Source organism: Balaenoptera ricei, chromosome 14, assembly GCF_028023285.1.
Source record: "Balaenoptera ricei isolate mBalRic1 chromosome 14, mBalRic1.hap2, whole genome shotgun sequence".
Taxonomy (NCBI): Eukaryota; Metazoa; Chordata; class Mammalia; order Artiodactyla; family Balaenopteridae; genus Balaenoptera; species Balaenoptera ricei.
The window spans coordinates 84,724,285-84,744,040 of NC_082652.1; the positions used below are offsets into that span (position 1 = coordinate 84,724,285).

Sequence of the window (19,756 nt, forward strand, 5' to 3'; positions counted from 1 at the left end):
ATTACAATTGTGGTAATATTGTTTTGCGGCAATAGATGATGATGAGAAAATTAAAATGCTTGGAAGAAAATAGAGGAGAACATCTTCAGTGCCAAGACCTTAAGAAAGATTCTTTAATAAGATGCAAAAAAGTACAAGTAACAAAGAAAAACACATATTTGTTCACGTTCAAATTAAGAACACCTGCATATCAAAATATATCACAAAAGTCATAATAGAAAGATCATGAAAATATAAGCCAAGAAGTTATTCACGAGTATAACCAAAAAAGGATTAGTATTATTAATATACTATAAATGTCAATGAATCAATGAGAAAAAAAAACGAATGCAATGGAAAAATGGATACAAGACATGAACATGGATTTCATTTCACAAAAGAAGAAACACAAATGGAAAAAATAAGAACTACTGTGTGTGCGCATGCGCACATGAGTGCGCGTGCTGCATGCATGTGCTATGTTATTAACAGAACTGCAAAAAAAAAAAAAGAAATGCAACACTCTTTTACCCCACTAGACAGAAAAACATCTAAAAGTAAGAAAATGTCAAGTACAGGAGAAATTTTGGAGCAACACAAACTTTTCTACAATGGCTAGAGTGTCAATTTGTACAAACAATCTGTAAAAATAATAATTTGGTACCAAGAATAGTTGAGGATGTGCTTTGAGCCCTCAATATATATACTAGGCTGGAGTGGGGCTGGGTGGGAAGATTCTGGGTACAAACAAAACACAATGACAAAATTCTTGTATATGTGCATTATACAGCATCTATAAACAGTTTTATATATAATGTTTGAAATTGCAAAAATTAAAAATATTCCCAAAATCCAACAAGATGAAAGATAAAGTATGGTATTTCAGATAATAGCATATATTGGAACCTACCATGATGAAAATAAGTGATCTCCACCTACAGACATCAACATGCATTAGATAAAATTTTGAGCAAAGAAAAGCAAGTTGCACAAGAATATATGCAGTATGTTACTGTTTACATAAAGTATACAAACATGCAAAAATATACAATGTGTTGATAAGGATAGAGACATATGTGGTGGGGCTATAAAGAAGAGCAAGGGGATGGTAAACACAAAATCCAGGATAGACGTTACCTCTGGGATCGCTGGTGAAAGCAGGAGGATACGGTAATGGAAGGTCAGATATATATGCTTTGTACCATATTATAGAGTGTGTGAGTATAGGAATTCTGACTCTAAGTCCCAGCTCTGGCCACAGTTACTTATCAATATCATAGAGGAGGGCTTCTGGTAGGGTCAGCACATCTTTTCAGTGTCAACATATTGGCATAACCTATCTTGCATATCCATAATACCTATAGTTTGATAAGTAGGGGGCAGTAGAGCTGGCATATGCAAGAATCAGCAAAATAGTGTCTTCTAATTTGCATACAGTTAACCTCAGCAGGGGTGTGGACAGCAATATCCAAGGAAAACCAATGAAAGAAAGAAAAGGAATTTCTCTCTTCAGTGGTATGAACCCTACTATCATAGATCTGTGGCACCTGGTCCCAATGCAGAGGTGCATGCTCTCTTGCACTTCTTGCTGGAAGGCTGAGTTTCTGGCTGGAGGCTCTGGAGTTTGCTCCTCGGTTGTCATCTACAGGCATGGAAAAGAGAAAGCATCCAGACTTACAAAGCACCAAGCAGAGGATAAAGGACCGTAGAATTTTACCCCAACCCGAAGAATATGTGTGAATGACACATTAATTAAAAGAAAATAATATTCTATAAAGATGAGATAATTTTATATGGATAAAATCATTTGTTATGTATGGTGTTAAGGTATATAATCATGATATGTGTAATTTGGATATGCTACCTCAGATTGGTCCTCACTTATTCCATAATAGCCAGTGGAGTAAATGTCATGTTCACACATAGTCTTAGACACCCCCTTTTTTATGCATATTAAGCTTTTTTTATGCATTTTAAGCTTTTATGCATATTTCATAATAAATAAGTGGAAAAATTAAAATAAGAAAAATATGGTGATTACAATATACAAGATCATAATTATGTATCTACTGAATGAAGGTATGAACATAAAATTATGATTAATGTTATACAAATGGCACTTGTAACATGAAATAAAATTTCAAGTAATAGCATCATACTTAAATTCAAAAAAGTCTCTATCTCAATAAAACTCAGAAGGAAATATGATATTCTCTGGAAAAACTCAAACCATGACTCTAGAAATAATGAAGACATTGAAGTACATGAAAATTTGAATAAATTTTTCTCTTAAAATGTGAACATGAAAAAAGCAGTATTTCCACATTAATATATTAATTGCATAACTGTGATTTTACATGTTTGTGCAACTCAGCTGATATATGAAATACTAAAATAGGTGTCTATTTGGTCTACATACTAACTATGTATGCTCAAATTCTCTGGAAACATTTTAATATTTTCTTAGTGGGAAAATGGTGCATCACATTACATATGGGTTTGATATATAATGAATTGGAGATGATCACAAAGAGGAAACAAGTATCGTTCTATTAATTTTCACATGTGATTTTATTTAATCCTTATATCAACTCTGGGGGAGTTTTATAGATGGGGAAATGGAGATTTAAAATTAAGAAAATTGCCCAACACGTCACAGCTGGTCATTATTTACTGACCTAGGGATTTGTATTCAGTTTTATCTAATTTCAAAGTTCATATAATATATAAAAGTGTTGTGAATATAACATTTTTAATAGAAATCTCCCTCTTCAAATTAATCAAGGAAATGGGAGAAAGGTGCAAACAAACCTTGTGAAAAACCCACCAGTGCAATCTGTTGGTTATACACAGAAAACCTTCTGCCTCTTATGATAATGGAATCCTGCCAAGTTCTTATGTGTGTATACAAGCAAATACCTTTTTACTCATGTGTTCAATAATGGGATTTTTGAGAGTTTTATAATTAATGTGGGGTGAAAGATAAAGTATAGCTGAATATATGTACATTTCATTTTGGTAAATCTAGAGAGAAATAACATGAGTTCCTTGGCACACAAAAGCCCACTGCAAGCGTGCTGTGCTCTAGTTAGCACTGAATTAGCCAGGGCACCCACGTTAATGTCTGGAGTAAAAATGAAGAGCAAAAATCACCTATTTTGTTCGTGTAGGGTTAACTCTTATTAACTGCATTCTTTATATGCAGTTGTCTTTTCATGGGTATTTTATGGAAGCAATTTCATCACTTCTTGGTTGTATTGTGTTCTTATTTTAAAATCCCAAGAACTTTAAACAAATCTACAACAAAATTAATCTTTTGAAACAAGCAAAGGAATAAATGAATACATAATTAAAACAATAAATAAATACTAATAAAATTGGGCGGTAATCTTTCATTGTAGTATAACAAATGTTGGGAGCATCATTTGCATGATGCAATGAATAAGGTAAGAAGTGCCTTCAGCATTGTTCATAGAAGAATGTCAGATTTTAATGCAGAGGTTAGAGATTTTATGTTGTTCATTTACTAAATGAGAAAAGTGACAGTGATGGGAGCTGAATTACCTTCCAAAAGAAGAAATGGAGAGCATCATGGATGTCACATGTGCATGAACGTTTGCTTCCTTAAATCATTAGGAACAAGGTGTATACCCCATGTTTGGAAATAGAGAGGAAGACAATATATGGGAGAACACCACATTATCTAGGAAGTTGGAAAACCTGAGACACTTAGGTGGAATTCATCAGTGTTAATACACTTGAAAGAAAAATTTCATCTCAAGAGGCACAGCAATACAGAAGTAGTTTAAAGAAATAAAACAGAAAGAGCAATTGCAATGTACTATGAAAAGATTTGCTCAGATTACAATTTATCCTTTTTTTCTCAAGTTTTAGCTGTAATAAGGTTTCAAAGAGATTCTTAAATAGTTCATACAATAATGAACACAATTGTTATAGGAATGATTCTCCTTGTGCACCTTACTTTGTGTTCAGATTTAGGTTCAGAGTTCCTTCCTTCCATTCTTTGCTCCTTTGTTCCTTCTTTCCTTCCCTCCCTCCTTCCTTCCTTCCTTCCTTCCTTCTGGTATTATTTACATGGTAGGGAACAGAACAGGTTGGATCTTTTTCCCAAAATGAATTGTTTTAAAATATATTTGATTGACTGTCAGCTCCATAGGTTTTGTTCACTACTGCATTCTCAGGATTGGTTAGCTGTGCCTGGTAATGTGGATCTGGAGGTGCTGAGAGGGGAGGGAAGGGAAAAGAAGACGCTACTGGCCAGACGGAGCCTGGATGAAATACACTGAGGTATCCTCCTTCGTACTGTTACTACTAGCAGTGATCTGCACGCAGCCGTCAGACCGCACTCACACATCCTTTTCTCTTCAGGGCATCCCTTGATATTCAGTTATGGACCACATTTCTTTGTGATAAATGTGCTGGGGTAGTTAAGTGAGGGGGGGAATTGGGAAAGAGCAAGTGTCAGCGCTTTTGTTCTGTTTGCGCTTCTCTTTTGCAAGGGCTACTCATTGATGGGACATCCTGTGACAACTATAGAGTCAAACCTAATGAGGAAAAGCACAGGTGGTGATCTCTGTCCAAATTTACTGAAACTGCATAACTACTCCCTTTCCTCATAACCACTTTTTCAGAGATAAATCCTGTCCACTACAGAGTAGATGACGCTTTGCGGTGCCTTTCCTCGGGTGGTAATGGCTATCCGACATGCCCTTCCTCTCCTCCTCTTCTTGGTGAACTCTGGAGAGACCATCAGTTCTTCAGGGTAGGGTCCGAGTCAACCAGTGTTTGTGTTCTCCCCTCATGCTAATCAATATCTTGACAGCAGATACCCCAAAATTACTGTGAATAAGTGAATTGATAAAGGAATTGCAAACCTGCTCCAAATTCCTTCACAAAAACATACTCCCTAGAGGGAGAATATGGGCTTCAGATTAATCTGTAAAATGAATACCAGTGAGTTATTGTGGAGATTGTAATGATATACATGAAAACCTTACGGTTCTGTGCAGCACATACTAAGAGACTAATTCATGATAGATCCTTATCTTTCTTACAAAAAAAGTCTTCACTCTGCCAACCCTGTGCACCACCTACTAGAATATCTCAAGGGACCTGCAGGGACCTTCCTTTTAGAGATCTCCTGCTTGAATAGATATCCCACCAGTGGCAGGAGGGGCAGATGCGGAGCACAGGTGCATAGTACGGGATGTTCTTGCCACTTAATAAGTTGGGATGATGTACATAGAAGAGTGAAATGGACTGAGAGCAAGTCACAGACAGGACTTGGAATTAAGATAAGGGAGTAGAGGCACGGCTCACCCATCACTGAAGGGTGCTAGTGGCTGAAATTGTGGGACTGCATTTTCCAACTCAGCTCCATGCAAAATCCTAACAGAGTTACCCAAAGTCCTAAAGAAAAGGGCTATTACAAATTATCCCAACCATAGCCAAGTTGCTTTTAGCTTTTTATTTGTTTATTAATAGAGGAGTTGTGTTATACATATAGCTCGAATAAACTGGTCTATGATCTTCAGTACAGGTTTTCTTTGCTGCATAACTGGATAGGTGTGAAAGAAAAACGAAAAACAAAAACAAAACCCCCATGGTGTGGAAGGCTTAGCCGAACCTATCTTTGGAAATAGAATTAAACATGTTACTTGGACTAAACACAAGCTCATGTAAATTATAGCTCAAGCAGCTACAAGTTAAGTAGAGAATGTGAGAATCTACTGTTTAATGTTCCTACCATCCTTTGTGCAAAAAAAAAAAAAAAAATTCAGTCTAGTTCTTAAAATATTATTTGGATTTTTCTGCCAACATGAAGGAAAATAGAGATATTAGTCAAGTACTGAAAACACTGCCTTAGCAGCTATTTTGACATACTTTGGTTTACATTTAAATAAGCAGTAGGTAGCCTGCATATTAAATTCCTTGATCTGTCTTAGAATATTAGGCTCCCTTACCTCTGTAAGTGGTGTTATAACATACTGCCTTCTATTCACATTTTTCGCTAAATTAGTGATATTTTTGTAATTATGATCAGAGTTAAGTCAATCACACAGATTCTAAAACCACTGTTAATGTTTACTTATAGATAACTGAATGTGATAGACTTTATATCAAGAACATCTAGGATCTATGATGCACCAAACTCTGCTGATAAATGACACCAATCAAAAGTCAGTGGCAGACAGAAGGGGTGGCGTTTCCACAAAAGGAAAAAAAAATTAAACATAACTAGTGTGTGTGGAGAGAGGTTCTTCTTCGAATATGAAGATATTTGTGCCAGATCCCATGCCATGGCTGGGTACTGGACATAAATAATTATCCCATTCTTGCCAGGCAACTTACAGTACTAAGTCTTCTGTTTGTCCAAAAAGCCAATCAAATGTCTAATATTGCGGGTTTAGGCTGAGTATGTATGAGTTGTTGTGCCATCTGCCTAAAACTCGTGCCTTTCTGGGTTTCTAAAGATTAAATTTAAGTATAATCATTGATTTATCTTCTTTCTCCTGAACAGATTCTCCCATTTCCTTCCTTTCTGGAATTGTCATTACAGTAAATTCACCTCTGGATATGGCCTACTTCATCCTAAGTGAGTAATTTGCATTATTTCAAACTTTTGAAAACTAGATCAACATTACCACTACATTTATGTTACTTCTGTCAGCAAAATGGACACATTCTTTCAAAATTTCAACATTTAAATGATATTATTTTAATAAAAGCTTTAATTCCAGTTGGGCCTAAGTTTGGGGAAGTTAATGAGGAAAGGAATTGATTTTATGGAAAAGACATTTTCTAAAGTGTTTCCTTTGGAAGTGTCACATAGTGACAATCGTTGCTTTAATTATTTTCAAGATGGTCAGAATAAAAATAAGTGTAGAGTCTATTCACATTTCTTCCCAGGATAACACCCTAGGAATGTAGGACTTAGACGTTCTGAGATTATAATTGAGATTATAAAGCAGGGGATCCCAAGCATGAACAAATGGACGCATATGCAATGGCTGGGCCATCCATCACCCATGTAAAACATTGCTCAGAAATAGAACCTGTGAATAGAAGTCTTCTCCTCCAGCTAAGTTTCCCTTGGGGTGGGAGTGGATGAGTAGACAAGGAAATTCCCCTTGACCTTGCTATGTTGTAAAAGTTAAGATACACTGTGAAGATCATCTTAAGTGTGTTCCTTTCTTTAGCTATAAATAAGATATTCCCATACTGTTCCCATATCCATTCACAGAACTGCTCTTTCTTTTTCATTGTCTCTCCCCCAACTCCTCCACATACTCACCCTGGCTCTCTTCTGCCTGTGGGCCTGTTTCTGTACAAAGTTAAAGGAAAGGCAGTGGTACAGTTTCTGCCTTCTCTGCTGTTACTTGCACACATTTGTAACTCTTACCTTGATCAGACCTAATATTACTTTCAACCCAGAGCCTTTTATTTGATCTGATTTAAGGTCACGCATCCTGGGAATTGAAAGCAAACACCGAGACTCTGACCAGTAATGGAAACAGTGTGATCATCCATGTAGAAATGTTACATGCTTGTTGATAACCCTGAGATAGGACGAATAATCTTCCTTGAGAATAATAGTGTGGATTCAGGTCTTCAGTTGCCCTCTCAACCTGTATTAATAGGATTTTCATTCATTTTGACACTGTAAAGAGAAAGCAGGGAGAGCTACGTGAGGAAGCAGATATGGGGGGAGGAGGAGTGGTCGGTCTGCTTTCACGCTGTAATGGAAGAAAAATGACAGCTCAGTTAGCTTTAGCTGGAATGTAACATATCCACAGCTTTATCACCCTGGAGGCATATTGTGACATCATAACAAACTACTGAGAAAGAACCACTTTTATCTAGGTCAGAATGACAGACTCCCAAGTGTTAGAGCATGGGGGACGGGAAGGGCGGGTGGAAACGATAGTCTGAATGAAGCATTAGGAAGAAGACTGCAGTCTGTACAGAGATTTTCATCAAGTCTCCACACTGCCTAATAGTTTTCATCCAATACATTGTAATTACTCCTCTGGCTTCTAATGGCATAGCATTTTGACTTCAGAGCCTACCAAGATAAAATGAACCATACTTTATGACGACTATATCTATAATAAGATGCAGATGGTAAAGGAAACAGATGCCTTTGACATCATCTCCCATTCGCCTTCAACTTTTGCCAACACTGGCAGTCTGTGCACTCATTCAAAGGGATACAAGATAAGTCAGGCAGTTTTCCAATTCTGTTTCCAGTCTAAAAAAACACTGGCAGCAGTGGCACTGCTTTCTTTGAGTCATACAGTGATAATTCCACAAGGAGAAATCTGATTCTAAGGCTGCGTCAGGCTTTGATGCAAAATGAATCATCAGGACAGAAGAAAAAAAAAAAAATTCCCACAAATATCGGGAGTTTAGCCATTAGTAACTACTGACTGTTTTGCGTGACAGCGACAGAAAGAAGAGGGTGGGAGTGGTGATGGTGAACAGCTGCAGCTTCAAGGAAGCAAGAAAGAGAGCATTTTAAAAAGACAAGCAGGTCTAAAATATCGTACCGGTCCTTGGCAGCCACCGTCCCAAGACTGATTCTTTATTACTTCTAAGTAAAAAACTTTGAGGATTTTCAGGTCATTGTTTCTGACCTCAAAAAAAAAAAATCCATTCTGTATTTCCATCTGTATTTTCCAGAAGGGATCCTATAATTCTGATAGGAGTTTTCTCCATTTCCCCAGTGATATCAGTGAACATTATACACAGTAAAAGGATTTGTGTGTGTGTGTGTGTGCGCGCGCGCAAGATAAACGCATTAGGACACCTTCTGAAAAAGATAAGGAACTTTTGCAGTCCATCTTGAAAGCAACAGACGCTTGGGTAAAGCAGCAACTGCAAGGCCTTTAGCAGTGTGTGAGATTCTGAGATAGATCAGCACAGTTACAGATGAAGGAGAGAGTTAGACAAAAACCTTTAAAATCTTCCTATCTCCCCTGACCACTGTAATATAACTTCATCTACACCTCTGCAGCAGAAACATTTTAGCAGAAAAAATTCAGAAACAAAGGCAAGGAAAAGTGGTGACATAAAAATGAATCCTGCTAGGCCAAACAGGGTGCTTATTTTTAAATAATCTCTCTGTGCAAGTAGCAAACTGATCACTCACACACACACACACATACACACACACACACACACACACACACACAGTACAAGAATATACAAACTCTTCTAATTCATATCCACAAATTGGGTTGGAAATTATTAGTGCAAATTTCTGCTGACCTGCAGCATTTAGTCCATAAACTTTGGATATCCTAGACGATCCATCAGTGTCCAGCAGATGTTTTCAATCAGTTTAATTTCATCTCTAGGCAAGTTCTGTTTCCAAACATTAGTATTAGTTGGTGATATTTCCCCTTCATAGGGAAGATAGAAAAGGTTCGTGGAGGTGGCAAACAATATTTGGTTTAAACTAGCAGGAGACAAAGGAATTCCGAGAAAGGCAAAAATCCTTTCAGTGGTTTTCTGAGGAAAATGCACAATATCTTCAAACTTGATCATCTGGTAGCTGGTAGGCAGCAGGTCTGTGTTTATCCTCAGGGCTGCTGCGGTGTTTGCTAGCCACACGTGAGCCAGCAGGGACACCGCGTGTGGCTTGGATTTTGATAATTCTTTCCTCAATGATTCATACTCAGAAGCATAGCCCGAATTTAAGTTACATTTGCCTTTACCTCCCTCTATTTTAAACATTTTAGCTAAGTGCTCTGGTACATTCTTCAAAGAGTAAAGGCTTGGTTTACTACTGTACAGCATCGAATAAATCCACGCCCGAGGGTCCCTCACCACGTACAAGGCCCTCATCGAAGCTCCTAAAACTTCGTGAAAGAAATGCAGCTTTAAGGTCCAGCTCCCACTGGTCAGGCTGAGCACGGGCCGCGCGCTGGGGTAATGGACCAGGTGTCTCCTCAGAGCCCGAATGTACTCAGCGTCTCTGTCAAAGGCGCCTTTCATTCTGCTTCTTTGTTCTGGCAAAGACTCTCTCCGTTTCAACTTCCTGTTTTTGTCCTTATTCGTGGTCAAATATTGGGCCAGTTTACCCCTGCTGGGTTCGTGCAGATGGATGTTTTGCAAATGGAGTTTTGTGTCTTGGACCAAGGACTGCAGCCAGCCTCGCAGTAAACGGAAATGCACACCATGGACATCGGACGCCTTCCACTCACAGGCGTCCACAAAGGAGTCCATCTCGAAGTCAGTTTCAGGGATGTCCATGTAGGCTGTGGGCACCCTGATGTAGAGAAAGTCACTGCTGTTGAAGAAGAGCTGTTTGAGAATTTCAGCTCCTGAGCCGGGAAGTGAGGTAATGACGATGTCAGGAAGATAGATGCGGTGCCCTTGGGGAGGCACAGGCTTTGCGCTCGCCTCGGCCTCCGGCCTCGCCCACTTTGCACAGATGGGCTGAGTGCAAGTGCTCCACACGTCCACCAGCTCAACGAACCACAAGGCAATAACAAGGGTGAGGATCCACCGCATTAGCTTTCTAAAAGAAAGGTAAAACCGCCACTGAAAAGTTAAGATCACCAAGCTGATGCACAAAATCAACCCAACTGCTACATTAAATTTAAATCCAAAGGGAAAAATCACTCTGTCATGTCTTATGGGCTTCACTATTGCTTGAGTGCCCAAACCAAATCGGGTTATTTGGACCTGATCAGCCACACTGGCAAAGCCGCCAAATCCCAGGTAATCAAACCTTGTTTTCAAGTTATGGTAGTCAGTTACAATGGAAACAACATGTTCAGTATTATTGACATTGAGAGAAATCTGAAGTCCAGAATTGGAATTATCAATAAATCTGCAGCTGGAAACATTGACATATGGCCCATAAAAGACATATACGATTCTTGTGATTGTGGATTCCATCTGAAATGTAACATTAACAAATTGAGTCCACCGTTTCTTAAATTCAGCGGCTTGCTCTGCTTCCTGTATACTAGCAATGGGGCTACTGCCACGATGATCAAACCAAAACATTTTGTAATGTGCATCCCACACATCCATCATGGCGCCGTTATACCTGTTCATGAACCTATATGGGATGTACTTAAAATCAATATCCAGATTATGGAAGAAGGCACTGACAGATTTTATTGGGGAATCTTCTTGCCTCTCGACGTGATCAACAACTAGCAGAGTCTGAGAGTTTAAGAGAAGCAAAGCCCGATACACACTTTTCAGCTTCATTGCTGAGGAATAAGCTGACACTGCTTCCCCACTCACAAATACCATGTCCCCATGTTGAGAGGCAGTAATGATTTCCCCCGCTGCGTCACCAACCTCTTCGCCAGTCCACTTAAGCCACTGTGCACATTCTCCCAGCTGACCTTCCCAGGGCTTATTACACTGGCTTGTGGGTGATGGCGCAAACACCAGTACGTTGTTAAGGTGGCTCAACTTGGGTCCATAGAGAGCTTCGGAAACAAATACCTGCCCGTTGGGGGCGAAAGTGAATGAGTTCTGATCCGGATGTTCATGTCCTGGGTTAAAGCTTCTCCACCCATCAATCCAGGAGTATGGCTGGAAGTGAACTATGTCATAGACAGCTCTCCCTCCTAGCTTCCCAGATTTAAAAGACACAAAGGTATTGGTCTGTGTATTGGGCAACCCAGCCCCATAAGTGACAACACCCCAGTTAGGGAACGTGTGCATTTTTGCAGTACCATATTCCGCAGGAGGCCGTGGGGTGAGCTGGGGATCATACCAGATGTATTCAGTGTGAAGAGTACTCCACCTCTGGGCAGTAGAGGGGACCATTGGTCCATCTTTAGGCCGGTGCCTTCTGATTTGCTGAGCTAACCAATTTCCAGCTCCGTTCTTTAAGACGAACTTATCCAAAAAAACTAACTGGCTCTCGGGACCATAAAACCAATTATAATTGGAATCTGCTATGCCCACAGTTCTTTGGAAGCCTGGCAAAAGGGTGGCATAATAGAACCAAAAGTGCATTTTTAACCAGTTATTATCCAAGTTGTTGATATTAAAATGGCGCTGGGCCAGAAAAACATACTGTGTGACTGACTTAGCCGTGTAGCTTCCATAGGCAACACCTTCATCCAAAGTACCATCGACAATATGATTCAAAAGAAACATCATCTTTTCCATCACATCTACTACCACCTGTTTCCATAGATTGACTTGAGATCCTTTATCTGCCCCAGTCACCAAGGCCCCGGTGAGTAACGCTATCATATTAGTAGCTTGGTGGTTATGAAGAAGTTGTTTGCCCCATGAGCGGACCTTGGAATACTCATACATTTCCTCAGTAATAACCCATATTTTTTCTAGGTATTTTTGCCTTCGATGATCATCTAATACGTTATATAAAAAGTCAAAGGCGGTGGCAAAGCCTGTTAAGGAATGGCCGACTGGAACTTCATCCCCGGGTGCGTTCTCCACCAGCCAGTCTTTGTAGCCCAGCATCCTGTCCATATATTCCAAAACAAATTCAAAGGCAACTCTGTCCTCCGGGCATAACAAACAGTACAGTGCTAAAGGGGGCAGATTGTTACCATAAATTTCATTCCACTTGGCAGCAAAATCAGCGTGCTTGGGTGGAGGTAGGTAGTATGTCGGGTTGGACAGCATAACCGTCACTGCACTCCTGATAGCTCTAAAAAGATGCACATGGCTTGTGCGAGACTTTTGCCTCATTGCTTGGATCTCTCCAGCATCAAAATATAAATGCGGATGAAGCATACTTTTCTTCAGCTTTTGGCTGGGTCTGAAATCTTGCACTTTCTGTGTCTTAAGCTGATCTACGTCATCTGGGAAAACTGCCCAGTCGGAGTAATTGCTCACAGATTCTTCAAAAGTAGAGAAAGCAAACATCACTAACAGTAAAAATAGGAAATGTCCTGTAAACATTAACGCCATGATCCATCAGGGAGCTCCTTTCCTTAGGCATACATGTCAGACACAGTGCTCAATGTGTTTCCCATCTGCTGAGTATAAAACATACATTTAAGGCCTTGATAAAACACAGACTGTAAATCGGATATGCTGTGAAATCCAGCTGACATTCGGCTCATTCAAAGCAAGTACAGTTGCCAAAAAGAGAAAACTTACAGTGTGGATCTGTTTGCCTGATGCACTGTTGCTTCCAATAAAACTTCAAGGAGTGTTAAAACCTCTAATTTTCCAATATCACACAGCGAACAGGGCTGGAGATAGTCAAAAATACCATGAATTCACAATTTACTTTCTTGACATAAATCTACCTAACACAAAGAGTCAAAAAACACACATTGTAAAAAAAAGAAAAAGAAAAAGCACTCCAAAATCCACGTTAAGAAGTCATTCCTGGAGCAGGAAACCATCACCAGTGGTAAGATAATCATACATGTCTGATGCCTTTGCCTGTGTGTGCTCAGAGAAGCTGACAAAGTACTGCAATTCTTGGAGCTGACCGGCTGGTTACTCCTCTCAGCTTTTTACACTTTTTGCTTTGAGAATTTTTTCTTCCTCCATTTCTGGGGAAAAAAACATCCTCAACAAGTATTCAACGTCCTACTTGGTTTTAAAACACTCAAGATTCCTGTCCTCATTTCAGATCTGTCTTTTTTCAGGCTTACTTACTCATCAGCCTATTATGACCCAGAGAAAGCATTTTCCCATCTTCTTTTATCAGCTTCATCGGTACAGCTATGAAAATCTAATCTCTTCGGCCACCTAGGTACTTCTCCTCCAATCATGAAGTAACCACCAACTGGGAAAGAAAACTCCCCTTTCACCAACAGTGACGTGTCTTTTCTGTTCCTTTTTCATGACACTCCTTTCTGGGGGAAAAACAAAACAGAAATTCTCTGAGGCTACAGGTATGCTGGGAGTGGACATAAACAGAAGATTTAAATGTTCTACCGTCTCCTGATAGAAATTTTAGAATCACAGTAAGATCTGTTATTAACTACAATCTAAGTTAGACCAAATGGTTCTTTTTTCTTATACTTTTCAATGCACGTATTAGGATAACAATGGTGGCAGAAGACAAGCGGCTACAAGATGTAACTTTCCTAAGAGTATTTATTTTAACTGTGGCTTGCTTTAGTCATTTAAAATGTTTTTATTCAAATACAGTTAACACAAGATGAGTCCTGCTGTCATTCTCGTTTTGATCACAGAAGACTCAGAGACAAAAAGCAAAAGTTTAAAGGACCATTATGATTCCGGTTGAGGGTTTAACGTTCAAGGGCTCAGAAGGTGTCTTTGCCAGGGGAACGACTAAGAGCAGTCACTTTTCTCGAAGGAGAAATCATGACAGTGTGTGGGAGCGAGGAACAGCGAGCGGTTCTGCACCAATCTTTCTCCCGTAGCCCGGTTTTCCATCCTTACAAGAAGCCACCAGAGGGAGCTCAGACCCAGACTCAAGGAGCAGCTTCGCGGCTGCCCGTCTTCGGCTCTGAAGAACCTAACCAAGTTTCAGTCTTGGACAAGTCTCCTCTCTGTAGGAAACATGAACGCTAGGAGTTCCCTGATCCGCTCCGCCTGTTGCATTTTTTCATTCGCTTCCTACGAACATGCCAACTCCATCCTCTGCTCCTCACCCCCGACCTCTGGCTGTGGTTTGGGGGTAAGAGACCCCTCAAGGGCCAAGTCCGCTTACCTTGGCAGGTCCGGACGGGGTCTCCCGGCAGCGGTGGGCCCGGGGGAGACGGAGGCGGAGAGTTGGAGAAAACTGCTCTGCACTGGGAGCCGGGCCGCGCGGCACCCCCGCAGGGCTCCCGGCGCCCCCGGCCCGGCGCCCCCCGCACTGCAACAGGCTGCGGCCCCGCGCTCGCGCCCCGGCCGGCGCCACACGGACACGCCCGCCCTCGGGGAAGGCCGGACGCCCCCCGGGCAGCTCCGGACCGCGGAAGGCAGATCCGCGCGCGGCGGGCGCGCTCGGGGACGCCGTGTCCAGAGGGGCGCTGGCGTGTCCAGAACGCGATGCCGCCGCGGCCGCCGCTCCTCGGTGCCAGCTCCGGCCGCGCGGCCCGGGGAGGGCGAGAGAAGGCTAGGAGGGCCAGGGGCGGGGCGGGAGAGACGGGGGCGGGCTCCGGGGCGGGGCCTCGGGGCCTCGGGGCCTCGGGGCTGGGGGGAGAGTGACAACAGGCGGCTCAGGCTGGGAGTCGCGGGCGGGGCTGGAAGGAGGAGGGGGCGGGGCCGGGGAGGGGGCCGATCGCCCCCGGGATCAGAACCCGAGGGGCTCGGGGCGCGTGTGTTCCCGGCTGCTGTGGCGGCCTCGCGCTCCCGGACCAGCAGAGCTCGAGGAGGGGGAAATCTGGGAGTGCGAGCGTCTGAAGACGCCTCCCTGCCGGCCGAGTCCCGCTGATCTTATCCCTTCGGTTGTGGGGAGAAGGCCAATCTAACAGGGCTCGAAGTGAGAGGAAGATAGGGGAGGTTCTGGGCCTGATTACAAACGATGGGGGAAGCGGGGGCGGGCGGGGTGACGCTGCGGGATGTCAGGGGTCACACTTGAGGAAGAGCAAGGGCTGAGAAGGGGAAGAACGTGAGGCAGCCTGGCTGAGGTTGCTGTCGGTCAGAAATGCAAAATCAATATACCGGATTAATGTGAGACTGACTTCAGGAGCACAGATACTAAAGATCAGGGGGAAACAAAAAAAGACTAATCAGCTTTACTGATCAGAATAATTTCTCCGGCAGTATAAAGGTGGAAAGGCATGGGACAAACAGGTGGAAGGAACCTCTTTCTTATTAAAGAAGTGAAACCTGGAAATCAGTGAAGACCCACAGGCAGCGAAGACTGTGTGGCTCAGTTATGCGGCACGTGTGTGCAATTCCAGACACTGGAAATCGTAGAGCAGCTGTGACTCCTGTGGTACTGGACATATGGAACTTCTCACAGACATCTGAGATTACACTTGGGCCGGAGTCAACCTAAGGTCTACCCTCTGCTATCACAAATAACTTAGTAAGGACAGGAATACAGTGAAATATCAGTTGTTGCAAATAAACAAAACCCTCCCCAGTTGGGGATTGATGACACCTTCACTTTCCTCCTACTCCATCCCATTTTGGGAAAATAGACAGATATGTGTATTAAAAAGTAAGTGTCTTGCTTAGATCACTTCCTGGTAAAACCAAACAGTAGACCGTTGCTAGCAGAATAAATTTCAAAATAATTTACCTTGGGCGTGAAATGTGGCCTCTACCTCTTCATCAGTCTTCTATTTTATCCCCTTGGGAACCCAACGCCAGTCCAAATGGCCAATCTTGCTTTTACTTTGCTGCTTCCATAACTGTGCTAATCCCGTTCCTCCCTGCATAGCATCCTCCGCCCAGCACCCCCTTTTACTGGGTGAAATTTTTTTTTGACTCTTGATATTCTCTTATCATACTTGTCTCAGCTCAGATGCTTAAATTCTTCTGTAAATACACCCTGGATTTTTCCCTAACCAGAATGAACTACTCCAGCACTCTATGATTTATATCTATATTCAGCCTCATATTATTTGTTTTACGCTTAATATTTTCCCTGGCTGACTCCTGTGCTCTATTCAAAGCTCCTTCAGGTCATGGGCATTCACTCAGCCCCCCTCATAAGGGCTGTACCTGTGTTTGAAATGAGTTGAACCTTCAACAGTTGGGCTCACGTAGAGCATTGTCTCCTCCACTGAGATTCATTCTGAAACAAGGATCCTCCTCCAAACTCCAGAGGCAAAACTTCCTGTAAACATCTGGACTGTCCCCCTATGTGACCCACGATGGAGAAAGATGACCCACGGCTTCCAGCCTCACTTACGGGGGAAAGTAGATTTGGAGGAAAGAGGAGCCCAAATGCAGAGATTCTTACAATTTTCTGCAAAGAGGAGCTTTGCTTTGGAAACCGACTAGGAATTCGCGTTAGTAAATACAGTGAGTAAATATGCAGACCATTTCTCAGAACAAAATGTGTGGATGGGGTTCTTTCATTCTGTGGATGCAAAGTGCCTCACGACATGAGAGCGAAGTGAACCATGGAGAATTATTATGAGCACTGACATCTGCCAGAGGAATATTTCAACTTTCATCCAATCCTTTGCTTTTTTTCTTTTTTTTCGGATTTAACATCAGTGTGATCATTTTTACTGTACAGATGAATGCATTCAGGTACAGACATTGTGGCTTTCAGGTCTGCCCCATGCATCTGCGCTGAAGCTGTGGGATGCAGCGAACCTCTCAGCATGTCCAGATGAGCTTTCAGGCTAATTCTCTTTGAACTGGCATCGTCTCCAAGTTGTGAGTCCATTGAAATAAAACAGGAGCTATGGCTGAACAACTCAAGTCATTGGCAGAAAGGGTGGTAGGTAAATGGCACTGTGAAAAATGAAGAGCATCTTGTTTCCTGTGAACTAAAAATGGATAGCTCCAATTATTGCTCCTTCCACACATGAAGATGGTACCAAGTTAGTTAATTACAAATATGTTATTGTGCATTAAAAATCTTTATGAGTGTGGCAAGAGATACATATACCAACAGCTGATAAATTCAGGATCCTGGAGCAGTATCTTATTTTAATATAAGTGAAGAACCATACAGTCTATTGCTCTAGGGATTTACTGCTATGTCCTGCTATATAAAAAGATCTTAAATCTACATGAGATATTACTTGTGATTTCAAAGCACTTAATGAAAATCTGTGATTTTTTAAATTTGAATATCTTTCAACCCTACCCCCAGCCACCCTGCTTAGAGCAGAGATAATGCTTTCTCGACTTGATTCCCCAAGGCAGGCGGCTTCCTTTCCTCCTCCATTCCTCTTTCTTTCTTTACTTTTTTCTTCTCTTCTCTTCTCTTTTCACTTACTTTCTGTTTTTAAATTCTTCAACACCTAGCGCAGAGCCCAGCACTCTGTGATCAGTGTGTATTGACTGTTGAACATGAACTACCACCCTCATTTTAAGGCAGAAGAGGAAGAAGTTATAAACATCTGAAGGGGGTTGCTGAGTTCTGAGCAGAATCAGAAGCTCCTGCTCTTCCGACGGTGCTGAGGAACTTGCCACCGCACAGTTGGAGTTGCAGCTATGTCTTGGGGGTGACTTAATTCAAGTGAAACCTCAGAGGGAAGTCGGCCAACATTTTACGGAGAATTTCTGCAAGAATTTTATGTCTTCAGATAGGTATATTCAAGTTCAGAGTCTTAGAACATAAGGTAAATATTACTGATACATTGCCTTATAGAAGGATAAAGTGCAAGCAATAAAACAAAGCAAGACACTACAATAAGTCCCCTTGACTGAAATCTCATTTGTCCATGATCTGTTATTCTGGTGGACCCTTAAGAACTGGGGCAAGGATATCTGAGAACTAATTGCCGTGCATTCAGCAACTGACTGTGCATGGATCTCCGAGGCGCAGACTTGTGTGGAGCTCGGGCATTTGAACCTGGGGAAGACTTCGTTATTCTTCCCTTAGCATATCTCTACCTTGACATGGTTTTGTCTGTGAGAGCTCAGAGGCAGATTTCTTGAACCACTTATCAAGGCCAGAGGTATATTATACTGATCTATGAGCACGCTTAGGACTAGTTTTGCCCCAGAGTTTGGGGAGATAGCAGCTCTGATTTTACAGAAACAGACACCAAACTTGAGCTGCAAATGTTATTGCACAATTGGCCAGCAGTAATAGGCAACACCAATAATAAAGACAAAACCACAGATTTAAAGCAGGCAGTAGAATCTGAAAATACTCTTTCTGCAATTGCTTTGAATACAAAACATCTCAAAATGACAGGGATTTTGCCTGCCGAGTTGCTAATGAAGATGTGGCCGAGATTGTTCCTTGAGTTTGTTTATCCAGCTGTACAAGAGTCTGTATGACAGTAACTGGATTTATGAAAATTTAAAAACACCAAAGCCAACTTCTGAGGAAAGAAGTTTCCCCATAAGTCCACTAAAACCTTGTCTTTATAAATGAGAAGCTTTATTGCTACCACATCTGCTTACATATAGTTGTGCTTTTACTATGAAAGAAAATTTTAAACTAGGTGAAACGTACAAGGGGAGCACATGATGGGGTCTTTCCTCTCTCCCTCCCCCCTGTCTGTACCACTGGTCTCTATGGGGGCAGTTTTGCCCCTCAGGACCTTTGGCAGTGTCTGGAGAAGTTTTTGATTGTCACACTCAGGGATGAGGAGCTGCTGGCATCTAGAGAGTGGAGGCCAGGAACCCTGTTCAACATCTGACAATGCACAGGACCACCCCGCTCCTAACCCCAAACAAAGAGTTTTCCAGCCCGAATGTCAATACTCTTGAGTTTGAGAAACCCTGCCCTAGCTCACTGACTCTAAAAATTGATTATGTGCAAATGGTTGGTAGTTGTTCAAATAAAGCCTTGAATTATCGCCTGGGTTTTCAATCAGCTCTTTGTCATTGGTTCCTGAGCCAGATGTCACCTAATTTGTTCACACATGGCTTTTTGTTTAGCAGGTGCTGGGTCCATTTTTCTTCTCTTGACCAAAGACACCACTAAACCCAGCTGTTTCACTTCAAATGAAAACCTGGCCTAGACTTCCAGGCACAACTGGCAGTAAATCAATGACTTCAAAGCAATAAGGGAAAGAAGTGACTTCAGGGTTATCAGAAATCCCCTTCTGATGTTAAAAAATCATAGCCTTCACATACACATACCACACGCACACAAACACTCCTTAAACATTTTTTTATTATCTGAATTTTTTTCTTTAGGACAGTGCTTTTCAAATTAAAATTCTTGGCCCCCCCAGTATCAGAAAGA

General features: G+C 41.7%; 1 protein-coding gene across 3 annotated transcripts; it reads right to left on the minus strand.

Annotated features, from left to right (window-relative positions):
• Nucleotides 1-1,037: 1,037 nt before the first annotated feature.
• Nucleotides 1,038-14,802, minus strand: DSEL (dermatan sulfate epimerase like). Of its 3 annotated transcripts, none has more exons than XM_059894655.1 (3): nt 14,645-14,802; nt 9,271-13,820; nt 1,038-1,621 (listed from the first exon to the last, which is right to left on the minus strand). In XM_059894655.1, exon 2 carries the CDS (start codon nt 12,916-12,918, stop codon nt 9,280-9,282), a length of 3,639 nt encoding a protein of 1,212 aa, XP_059750638.1. In that variant the 5' UTR covers nt 12,919-13,820; nt 14,645-14,802; the 3' UTR covers nt 1,038-1,621; nt 9,271-9,279. The 3 variants fall into 3 exon arrangements, with proteins under 3 accessions (XP_059750638.1, XP_059750640.1, XP_059750637.1); XM_059894657.1 differs by lacking the exon at nt 1,038-1,621 and adding an exon at nt 4,796-7,660; XM_059894654.1 differs by lacking the exon at nt 1,038-1,621 and having other exon boundaries at nt 4,796-13,820.
• Nucleotides 14,803-19,756: the final 4,954 nt, after the last annotated feature.

What these genes read in the sequence shown, in the direction of transcription:
- DSEL (XM_059894655.1), bottom strand. Translation starts at nt 12,918, where the DNA reads ATGGCGTTAATGTTTACAGGACATTTCCTATTTTTACTGTTAGTGATG.